Source organism: Lissotriton vulgaris, chromosome 8 (assembly GCF_964263255.1).
Source record: "Lissotriton vulgaris chromosome 8, aLisVul1.2, whole genome shotgun sequence".
Classification (NCBI taxonomy): Eukaryota; Metazoa; Chordata; class Amphibia; order Caudata; family Salamandridae; genus Lissotriton; species Lissotriton vulgaris.
In genome coordinates, this window is record NC_141696.1 from 428,557,345 (window position 1) to 428,569,644 (window position 12,300).

At 43.7% G+C, this 12,300-nt stretch overlaps 1 protein-coding gene across 1 annotated transcript; it reads left to right on the plus strand.

Annotated features, from left to right (window-relative positions):
- The first annotated feature begins 3,772 nt into the window (after positions 1-3,772).
- Positions 3,773-4,807, plus strand: LOC147697133 (taste receptor type 2 member 40-like). Its single transcript, XM_086936110.1, has one exon. It carries the CDS (start codon positions 3,773-3,775, stop codon positions 4,805-4,807), a length of 1,035 nt encoding a protein of 344 aa, XP_086792236.1.
- The last annotated feature ends 7,493 nt before the right edge of the window (positions 4,808-12,300 follow it).

The window sequence follows — 12,300 nt, forward strand, 5'->3', positions numbered from 1 at the left end:
AAAAGAAGGCCTGCGATTAGTGAGGTCCAGTAGCACATGCCAGGTGCACCCTCACCCCCACAAAACAGTGGTACTGGCAGATTGTAAAAGAGACCATGGGCATTCACTGGGGGTGTCTGCATTTATATATCTACAGACATCCGTTCATTGTCTACACTGACCATAAACCTTCATCCAATTGTTTAAAGGTTCGGCATCCAAACCCGCCACTCCTGATAGAAAAATTTATATTACAACCTCAGGAGTATTTTTACTCAGTTAAATACAAGCTGGATGCTCAGAACCCAACAATCTATTTGTCACCCATGAAGAAGAAGCAAGAGCTCAGGAAACAGAGGTGTGCATAAGACTAATTTGACTGGTTACTGCAAAATTTCGGACATTGATGATATCACTTAATGACATCCTGAAATTCACAGAAGCAGATCATTTCCTATAATTGGCAGTGGAAGACACCTGAAAAGGGGACTGGAAGATCCTGAAGGCAAATGTGTCACATTGGACACCAGAAGCTCGACAAATTCTGTCATCCTTCTACTATGTCCGACATGAGCTAGCTGTCCCTGCTGAAGGTTGCCTCCTTTGATGCCTTGGCTGGTGATTCTTCACAGCCTGATTAGCCAGATTATCCATCTGGCAAATGGCACGCTCACGAGCAATATCGTAATTAGGAGCCAAGTTTACTTCCACAGCTGAACTAAATGGTGGAAGAAACTGTTCAGCCATGAGAGATATGCCAGGCCATGGAGAGCCCTGAGCCTCCTCCATAATATTATTATCACAGAGGCAATTCCCCAGTCATCATGGGTGTGGGCCAGCACTGACTTCAGGAGCATGCCAAATGGCCTCTACATGCTTGCAGTAATTGATGATCACTCCAAGAACCCTGAGGTTGAAATTATTTCTACCACTACTGCCAGTGAGGTAATCCCAAAATTTGAGAAAATCATGGCTATCTTTGGACTCATCCAGGAGATCCAAATTAACAATGGTTCTCTGTTCCAGGGGCAGGAACTAGTAGACTACTTCAGATTTGTTCAGATCAAGCATCGCAAGAGCACACCCCGGTAGCCGTAATCCAACTGCGAAACAGAAAGGTTTATGAGCACTTTGTCAAACGACATCCGCATGGTTCAAGCCACCAACCAGAATGTAGAGTGGACCATTAGTTCCTTCCTGAGATAGTACCATCAGACTGCATGTGACCATGGGCCTCACCATAGGTCTGGCCAGCCTAGGCCAGAGGGTTGTACACACAAACCCACATCATCTGGAAAGGCTACGAGAGGGGCTGTCAGGAAACCTGACTTACCAATACTGGGGGTGAGAGAATGCTGTGGTCAGCAGGCACTGATGAGCAAAAGAAAAGTAAACTGTAGGTGGGAGAGATGGTAAACGTAAAAAACAGGTATCCAAGGAGTAAGTTCACTATTTAATGAGCCTCATAGACGGTCACTCAGATACAGGGCATTATGATCTGCTGGACATCTCAAGGGACTTAATTGTTTTGATAAGGTTCTTAAACCACAGCCCTGCATTGCCAGGCTTAGAGGAGATCAACAACTCAACAGGAGGTAGTGAGTGTCCCAGTGGTGGTACTGAGTTTGCTGAAGGAAATGAGCTGCTGCCAACCAACCAGTAAGCTAGAGCGATGACTGGATGAACTGATTCCAGCCAGGAAGTTCTAACCCAGAGGGAGGTCTCTGTAGAGGCAGTTTTGGGCCACCAAGAGGGTCATCACTGATGCCATCTCTGCGCAGACCTAACCCCTTCCCAGAAGTACCATGATTTTGTGCAGGAAACAGGCGGTGTTTGAGGTCAGGGCGTTTGTACTGAATGCTTGAACAATATTATGTGGGAACCGTTTGTGTGAAATTTTGTTTGTTGTGTTTTTGGGAGTAGTGTAGTAACGCACAGTGCAATACTGGGTATATAAAGATGGTATGAGCCATGTGTACCCTGTGAGTTTGATTTGTTTGGTTTGCTCCGGGTGACGTCAGGTCACCAATAAAGGAATGTCTGGCGGGTTAGACTCGATAACATAAAATAGCTGGTGTCTCCGCCAAACTAAAGGCAACACTACAGATACTGGCCAAGTGTGCAGAGAGTGAGTGAGTTGACTAGATTGCCATACAGCGATTGCTGTCCAAGCAACCTAAGCCCAAATCTCTAAGGGGCTTATTTATGAGCCCCTTGCAACACCTTTGCGCTACTGTTGCGTCACTTTTCGTGATGCAGTGACGGCGTAAATAATGCACCATGTTGCACCATATTTTCAAAGTGACTCATCTAGGCAGATGCATCACTTTGTATACCCCTGTGCCATATTATACCTGCGTCAGGTATAATGTATGCAGGGTGGGCGTTACCCCACATGAAAGCCTAGTAGAAGTGGTTCAGTCAAATCTATCAGATTTCACTGCGCCACTTCTAGGACGCCACTGCATCAAAACCTTACGCCAGCATCATAGCAGGTGTATGAGTGACGCAGTGCAATAGTTATAGGCGCCCCCATGCATTGCTGGAGTTGCATCATGCTTACAACATAACACTAGCAATGCGTTAGTTTTGTGCCGGCAGATACGTCAGGATCCCTGACGCATCTGTCAATCCTTGCGACATGAAGCTCCGCACAGTAAATAAGGCACATCCATGGTGTCGCAAGGAGGGCGCAGTGAAAAGTGTTTGATCACTGTTTTATAGCAGTGATGCAACACTTTTCATAAATGAGGCCCTAAATGATTTGCAGCGCAGGTGCCTGGGTGCCAAGGATCATGGCTTGGGCAGACATACAACCATTAACGTTATTGTTCTCAGGGACTCAACCTAGACGAAAGACAAGAGATACCCAGTGACCCCAAAGTATGCAACCCCGACAAGAAGGATAGAAGGCACCGGGGGAACTGCAAGAACTAATGACACTAGCTTGGGTGGCATGGCTCACCCAACCCCACTGACACCGACACTGAATATACATCTCTTTTATCTAACATGTACACGTGTGTTGCAAGGGGTATGCCTTCCACTTACATACTTGACAACTCCACGTATGGAAAGAGGTAGAGAACAAATGATGCTACTACTTGTTAATTCGATCGCAAACTCATTGGCCTTCTATACATTGATATGGATATGGTGAATGTTGAAACCCCTAGTACTTGATCCCCTTGGCATCTGAGAGTACTTGATCCCCTTCGTATCTGAGCTTTACAAATAACTTCATAATTAAGTCAATAGGAAAGTCTAAGGAGAATAGTTTCCTTTCTGTCCCAGCAATGAATGAAGTTTGATGGTTTTTTAAGAAGACACAGAATGAAATACAATACAAAAATTGCCAATTTCCAGGTAAAATTAGAATGAATTTTGTTAAACAGGAAATCTAGAGTGAAATGCAAACTCGAGGTGCCAAAAACTGAAAGCACATGTCCTCTATCAACGTTCGACCCAAAAGAAACACTCAAAAGAAGTAAATAATGTATTTTGTTCTTTTTTCCAACATGTCCCCATCGGCTGAGGTGTCTGTCTTGCTGTTTTTAGATATGGGAATTTGCATTTCTGTTTTGAAATGCTTCAGTACACCAGAGTGGAGGCTTCAGGGCTAACGAGGTAGTTGTGTCAACAAGCTTCTGAGATTTGAATGCCTGGAGAGCTGCTAGTTTTTCATTGGAAATATATCCAAATGTTGTTCTCTCACTTCAGGTGATTAGGCAAATGCCTGAGCTCCTCATCCCAGTGGCATATTATTGCAAACTTGCCTGCTACCTGGACCTGCATGGTTCATCCTTCGAAGATCTTGCTGGAAGAGGGATTGAAGATGAAAACGCTTGATGCATTGCAGGAGGTCATCCCAGGAACAGAGTGCTTGATTGGGATTCTCTTGCATGCATTCATAGTTGGCATACATGTTCTAGACTGGAAGAGGAGCAACAAGCTGAACATCAGGGATATAATCCTAATCAGCCTGGGCGTGGTCCGGTTATTGAAGCTTTCCACCAAGTTGGTGCAACATGCCATCAACCTGTCTCACCCTCATCCTGGTGCTGCTGAAACTATGGGTAGGGTTTTGTTAGCTGTAGATATGAGCCTGGGCTACATCTGTTTCTGGTTCACCACGTGGCTGTATGTGTTCTACTGTACGAGGATTGCCAGTTTCACCCACCCGGTGTTCCTCTGGCTCAAGGAAAGGATCCCAAGGCTGATACCCCTTCTGATGGCATGCTCTGTGGCGATTTCACTGGCGTCGAGTCTACCAGCTCCGTGGTATTTCTATAACATATGCTACTACAATAGCAGCGATGATACCAGCATCCGCGAGCCCAATTGGCAGGATCCTGATGGCTTCTATGGGGACGGCTGCTATGATGCGGAAATGATCTATGTCTATACAGTGGGGTATGCACTACCTTTCCTCATCTTCTGCATCTCGTCAAGTCTCTTGGTGGCATCCTTGGGCAGGCACACCTGGCATATGGGGCAGAACCATGATGTTGGTTTGGGAAACTCTCACAAGGAGGCTCACTACCGGGCTGTAAAGAGTGTGCTGGCTTTCACCTTCATCTTCGTGGTCTATTTCATCATCCTCGTTTTCAAAGTCAGCAACAGCATAACAGCGCATAGTTGTTGGGACTGGATCTCCCCCATAGTGGAAGAGGCTTACCCTTCTGCCCACTGTGTTATCCTGATCCTCAGTAACTCCAAGCTTAAAGCGGCGGCAAATGCCATACTCTGTTGTGTGAGCTGTAAGGCTAAGCAAAGTGCTGCCAGCAACAATTCGCAAATGTCCACCCAAAGGACACCTACACATTAATTCAATTCAAAATATTTTGACGACATGCCAATTACTGAATCACTGAATCATATAGAACATCATTTCTTAGCCGTTAGTCCGTGTACATGTGCGGGTTCACAACTCAAAGGGTCTGCAACTATTTAGAAAATCGAATAGTATTAGCAGATATATATATATATATATATATATATATATATATATATATATATATATATATATATATATATATGTATATATATATATATATATATATATATATATATATATATATATATATATATATATATATATATATATATATATCAAGACAGCCACAGTCCTGCAGCAATCTCACTCCAGAAAGCAGGTACGGACCACAAATGCGGGGAAAAATCTTCTTCTTTATTTCGTGCAGATCATAAAAAGTGCAAGTGCATGACGCGTTTCAACTGCCAAACGGCAGGCTTGATCACATATATATATATCAATATATCTTTTTTTGATAGATCGATAGATAGCTAGATAGATAGAAATATAGATAGATAGATAGATAGATAGATAGATAGATAGATAGATAGATAGATAGATAGATAGATAGATAGATAGATAGATAGATAGATTTTCAACCTGATCCAGAGTCCACGCTGGATACAGCACTTCTGAGGGACTTCGACTCTGCTGGGTCCTGATCACACACCCATCAGGGTCAAGACTTGTCTCTTTTCTCGGCTAACACGAATAAAAGCACTTTAACTGTATCTATAGATTTGCTCGAGTTGTATACAATATGGACTGTAGATTAGGTAGAACGTTTACAGCGGCTCATAAAAATACAGTGAAAGCACCGCCCATGAGCAGTGAATCTTAGCTTCCCAAACTCCAAGTGGGAGATATGTATCTATATATATAAATATATTATTTACAACAAATTATTCGTGATATGTGTTTGTCCCAGCTCTAAGGAGGTGGTGTGTGTTCACAGGTCAAGTAACCTGTAATGTCTCTGGAAATGTTGAAGCTCAGTGACACACAATGACACACTGACAGATGGGCTTTTTGATTGCAAGTGTCAATGTATTAACAGCAACGAATCTATTGTTATTATACGGACACTTGCACCTGAAACCCATATGTAAGAGTTTTTCAACATTTCTAAATATACCTCTGTAAATATATTTATGGAAATGCAAATTTAATTTGTTTGTACTGGTCTGAAAACGTGAAGGAATTTGAAATCGAATGCTTAAAAGTTAAGTTGTATCCTTAGCTAGATTTGTGGGGGCAGCACAAGTCACAAACATGGTAACAATTTTGACTAAATTAACTGCCATGTTAGACTTTTCTGTATGTCTACCACATGTTCATACAAGCTGCACAGGCAGCATAAAAGTCAAATACTCCATGTGGGCTGTTGTGAATCTCTCAGCCCCCACTTGTGGCACTAAAAACATAGCGTATAGACTGGGCAGCAGCCCTTTGGCACTACGGCCACATCTGCGCTCGGCTTGTCATCTGTACACATATCGGTCATTTAAGTACTACATTTGACTCTAGGTAAAACAGCTGAGCTGTTAGTGTGCATAGTAGCGGCAACAGCCAACTGCACAATGTTCAACCAGAAAGCAATCAAGTTGCACTTACTTGCATGATTTAAAGAGAAACTTGTGCTCAGTGCTATGTTAAGAGTACAACTGCAGCCTCCTTACAAATTGGGAAGCTGGTGTACTTTTAAAAGTCTACTTCTCTAACCCTAACCTTGGCTTGTGAGAAGCTAGTCGACTCAGTCACGAGACATTTAACTAACTGGTACAAATAAAAATCACTGTCTAGGGATATTTAATGTATATGTTACATTAAGTAGTGTTTGAAAAGTTGTTATATTCAGCCTTTTAAACATTTAGCAGAAACGTGCTTATTAGCATCAGTATCCTGGCTGAACTACTCAAAAAACACCTTTAATTACTTTCTTCCAGACTTACTTTCAATTCAGAAAAGACATGAGGTCTGAGGATCTCCCAAGGGTGAACAACCTTTACAACAAAACTTTTACAACGCACTACCATTACGACGCAACCATTACAACGCAAACCATTACAACGCATTGCGCTGGGGGGCGCTCTAGGATAGGGAATAGATTTAATTTACTATCCAACACCTTCCCTACTATCCACGGGGACTGGAGTTGGAATAGTACATTAAACTATTCACTATCCAGCATCCCAAAGCGCTATGCGTTGTAATGGTATGCGTTGTAAAAACTGCATTGTAACGGCATGCGTGGTAAAAGCATGCGTTGTAATGTCATACATCCTCTCCCAAGACAATACACTTCCTCAGTTCAGGGTCTCTACTGTTTGGCAACTCTGTGTCAAAGCAGAATGCCACTGTTGAAAGACTTGTATAAACAATGAAGTGACAGCTTGGCTCTGTCTTTGTTCTGGGAACCTGGTGATGAATGTTTGACCGCTCCAAGCAGCCAATCCTGACAGCATGAAATCTGTCTTTTATTCCACAACAGCTTGCCAAAGGGGTCAGTCCCAGTGAATCCTTTAGAAGTAAACTGGGCACACAGACAACCAGCAGCCTCAATCCATGGCAGAAATAACAGATCTGTGCTTGCAAGAGGGCTGCATCACGTTGATCATGAGGGGGACACAAGGGTTGAGTAGTGTCAGGCTAGAAATCAGGGAGAGGGACATTTGGACTAGGTCCTCCAATGCCATTTTGGAAAGACAGAAAATATGACTGTGTGATAGGTCAATGCACAGGAACTTAATAATATTGTTGGAAAAGTACTCAGGGAAAATTGTGTGGGAATTTGGATATGATTTATTTAGTGAATCCAGCCTATCACGAGTGGTCCAGTCCTATATAATGTTGTTCTCCTCACTTACTACTCAGATTGATAATGAAATGTGAGAAGACAAGGAGACAACTGTGGAAAATGTAAAAATGAAGCTATTGAGTAAGCAAAACTCTGTAAAAATGGCAATTTTGGTCACTGTGAGGGATTAAAAAGTGGTTATTCAACATGAGGCACGATCCAATTGACATTTTGAATCATTTTTGGTACTGTCAAAAAATCAATTTTGAGGTACTGGAAACTGTTCTTACGGTGCATTGAAACTCAAAGTCTAATGTTTGCCCTCAAGGTCAGAGAAGCTGACCTCCTGCTGATGCACAGATGGAAGAACATTCAGGACATCTCTGCAAGAAAAAACAGCTGGAACTGAACTTTTGATTCTGGTCCAGACTCAAAGTGGTCAAATGCCTTCCTTGTGGTGTCCAAGGAGTACTCACTGGAGATCTGGGGTCATTTGGAGTGCCAGAAAAGAATGTATAGAACTTTCGCAACACGTTTGGAAGGAGACATTTGTTTTCATCAAACATTTAAATCCGTATATTTGCTGCTGCAAGCGAGTAGAACTATGTTTTTAAAGTAAAGCATTTCATAAAATCCTCTGTTTAAAAAGTTTCCAACAGTTATTGATTTGTTTTGATGCCCAGAAAAAGAATTGTGTTTAGAGCTTGTTTTTGAGACCCACAGCTTTGGTGTGCTTACTTTTTCACTGACATGGACTGCTTTAAATTTAAAAAATGTCCAAATTCTTTTGAGTCCTCTATTAGATGTGCCCTGATTTTAAAACATTTTAAGCATTAAATAGAGTTCCCTAAAATAAATTCCTTTGGGAATTTTGTTGTTCTTATTTCTTAACTGTAACATTTTGTACTGTAATGAATCATTGTGGCTTTTATATAGCACTTTCACCCCCGGGCGAGGCTCCGAATGGCTTTACGGACAGGTGGCACACTACTCTTTAATGCATATTGAGTTAAGATTGTCACACAGTTTATTACCAAGCTATCAAACAATTTTTTTCACTTGTCTGCTATTCGATTTGTCATACAATATGGTATGGATGCTTTCATACACCCTTGTGCGGCCATGCAATATATGTCCTGAGGAGGTTATATTATAGCTCATGCCGGCAGCAACTCAGCTGTTTACGCATGTTGTCGCCTAGACATAGGCAATGGCTGTGCTGGTGAACAGGCCCAAAAATAGGCTAGCGCTCGTCTAAAAACAAACAATTAAACTTTCTACATGAAATCAGGAGCAGTCGTGATGTTTCATGTACTCATTGTGCAATATGTTCTGAAGATGGTAATGAAATGCTGTGTTATCCCCGTGCACTCAAATAAACAAATTGTATCCAGATTTTACGAAAAATTTGTTTGCCGCCAAATCTGACGCACAGAGTCTGGCCATGCCTTAAATGCAACAACGTAGAGTGGAAAAGAGTCACCTGCCCACTAAGATGCGCGCTCAATTCACATTGAAACACGTTGGTTTCTTCACAATCTCCAACTGATTAATTCGACATCAATCAAAAAAAAAATCAAATTGGTTTCCATCAATTTATTGTTCGAATATTCGATATGTTCATAATAATGTTCTTATGATACAAATCCTCATTATTGAAGATGGTAATGTCAGAAAGTGGGTTATTAGTTTGGGAAGGGGACAATTATCAATGTAACAAACACACACAGGTTAGGTCTCAAAACAAGCCTCAGTGAAACTCTGCTCAATCTCCAGTAGCTGTAGCGAAGCAGACTGTTCCCCAGAGAAGCTTCTGTTACCTTCAACCTGCAGACAAAAACAAACACACACACCGTGTCTCTGTTTTAAAGGTCCTAAAAAAATTAGTTCACAAAATAGTGAGTTATAAGTACACTTAACATTCCCCACTCATCTCCCTTCCTACTGCTCTTTAAGGGCCTATTGTAGAAAGGTGGATATCTGACTATATGGTTACCCCAACTTTTTGCCTAGTGTTTAGCTGGTTTTTGACTTAGTTGACCCGGGATCCTACTAATCAGGGCCCCAGGCTATCTGCTCTCTCTGTAAAATGGACTCCATGTACTTTAGGTGCATATCTAATTGGATATTGGGTCACCTTGTGAGCCCCTGTATAGTGTACCATAGGTACCCAGGGCATAGGTGCATCAAAGGCCTACCAGGGGCTGCAGCATGTATTATGCCACCCCTGGCTGGCCATCCAAACTGACACCACAGGCTGGACACTCAGCTTGGGCAAGGTGGTGTAATCACCCTTTGCTTAGATATAGTATTCCTATATCTACCCTTATATATAGACACATATATACCTATAAGTCACTCCTATGGCAGGCCTTAACAATCCTGAAGGCAGAGTGCTTGGTTTTATGTGAGATGGTGCTCTAGCATGAGCTGAGCCTGTCTGCAGCTTTCTGAACCATGTCCTTATAGCTGTTTTATGATATAGCCATACCATATACTCTTAAGTGCATTATAATCCTCGCGGTTAATGCTAACTTTGGTTTGGGTTTATCAAAACATGTTGTGTAAGGTATCAAACACTTTGGAATACTACCTCCCACTCCACCAGTCCTGGCGCGGGGGTAGCATTCCACCCTTCTAGTGGGAAAAGACATGTAGTTACTGCTTTACCCGGTTAAAGTTAAACAGAGCCTCAGCATCACAAAATGGATGCTACTGCCACAGACACGAGTCTGACCTCCTGCTGCTGGACGAAACTCCGGCAGGGGAGGCCTGGACAATAGGTTTCCTGTCAAGGGAGGTGCTGGCACCTCCCCAGACAGCCTGTAGTGGATTGGGGCAGGGTGGGTTCAATGGAAACTGCTGTCTCCAGACACTGCCTGGGGCACACAAGGTGCTCCATGCATAGCCCGGTTCAAACAAGTTGCTAGGGCACTCCAGCCCTAGCTCTGGCGAGAAACTGGACAAAGAGAAAGGGGTGTAAGCACCCCCTTCCCAGGTTCCACCCATAGGAGGGACCTAGCAGGTAATCCAGCCCCTTAGATTAGTATAAAGTTAGGAGCTGTGTCTAGAGACATTAGAATATCCTGGAAGAAACTCTGAAATGAACTCTTGGACCTGCGACGCTCCATTTCAACTGGAAGACTGAAGACATCTCCCTTGTGGTCAAGGAGTGACCACCCTGTGCAAACAGGCACCAACAGTAACTTGCCAGTTTGCTTTGTCGATGCTCCTGCCGGAACCCGAAGACTTAGCAACGCAGCCTCTGGACTTCCAGACTTCCCTGACTCCAACCCACATCCACAGCAAAGCTGAGACCTGTGGTGGACACGAGAGACGTGGGACCGGACCTCCTGCAGTACCTGCTTTTTGCTAACTGTGCAGCTTCTGAGGTGTCCTCGAGGTTGTGCATTGGGGATTGAGAAGCCCCAACCTCGAGCAGTAAGTGCACTGAAGCTCAGCCCTCCACACTCCACGTGCCGAGTGGGGCCTGCGCCTGCATTTCTCCTCAACGCATCTTCTCGGATGCTAGCCCGTTGGCTAGTGGCCTTCCAGGACACATCCTTTTGAAACAACACCACTTGCCTGGTTGCTCTGGGCTTGCTCCTGCTTTCCTGTAAAGGGGAAGCTCCCCAGACCTTGCTGGTCTGAACGGATGTATGACGTTAGAACGCATACATTGACAACGCGTACCTTTACAACGCGTTTGTAACAACGAACGTTGTTACCACGCATTGCGCTGGGGGGCGCAAAATTGATTAATTTAATTTACTATTCCAACACCAGTCCCCGTGGATAGTAGAGAAGGTGTTGGGATAGTAAATTAAATCATTTACTATCCTTGAGCGCCCCCCAGTGCAATACGTGGTAACAACTTTCGTTGTTACGCCCGCGTTGTAAAGGTATTCCGTGGTAATGCTTGCGTTCTAAACGCTGTATATCGGTCTGAACAGAAGCCGATCTTCCCTTCCTGCGTGGATTGCCTTTTCCAAGGCTTGTTGGGTCCAATCTGGAAACCGACACTGCCAACAGCTAGATCCTTCATGGGACAGTCCGTATCCAGCTCCTGGTCATTGTCGACGCCTCCTGGTCCACGTGGCTGCAGAGACAAGCTTCATCTCCTCACCTGATTGCATCTCAACATCGCCTGGTTCCTTCCTGGTCACTGGTTAGTGGCCCAGACTGTGTCCCATCTGCCTTAAGGTTCTTCACTGCTCCGATCCACCCTTGGATCCATCCGGACACTTTCCTCCTGGTCGCTTGCAGCACTTTCTTGCAGCTCTCCATAGGATTGATCGATGAAACCCGACAAGAAAGAACACCTATGCACCGGCTTCCCTGGGTGAGGTAACTCAAGTACTCCGGTGCTCCCATGGGTAATAACTATCCAAGTGTCCTAGTTTAACTGGGTTTTCCCGTAGTCCACCTGGAAGTGTCCGAAATCTACTACTTTGTAACTTTAACGTTCCCATTGAAAGTATATGGTAACTCGCGGGTGTATTTAGACACTGCACACGCATCCTGTGGGACTCCTACTTCCTAACCTTTGGTTGTCTAGTGTAGCCCAAGCGATTCTCTAGGCCCTAGGCCTATTCACCTTTCCTGAAGTGGTTCTTATACCACTTACTTAGTATATGGTTCGTGAGGCTTCTAGGGTAGAATTGTATTTGTGCAACTTATTGTATGCTTATTGAGTAACTTGTGCTGT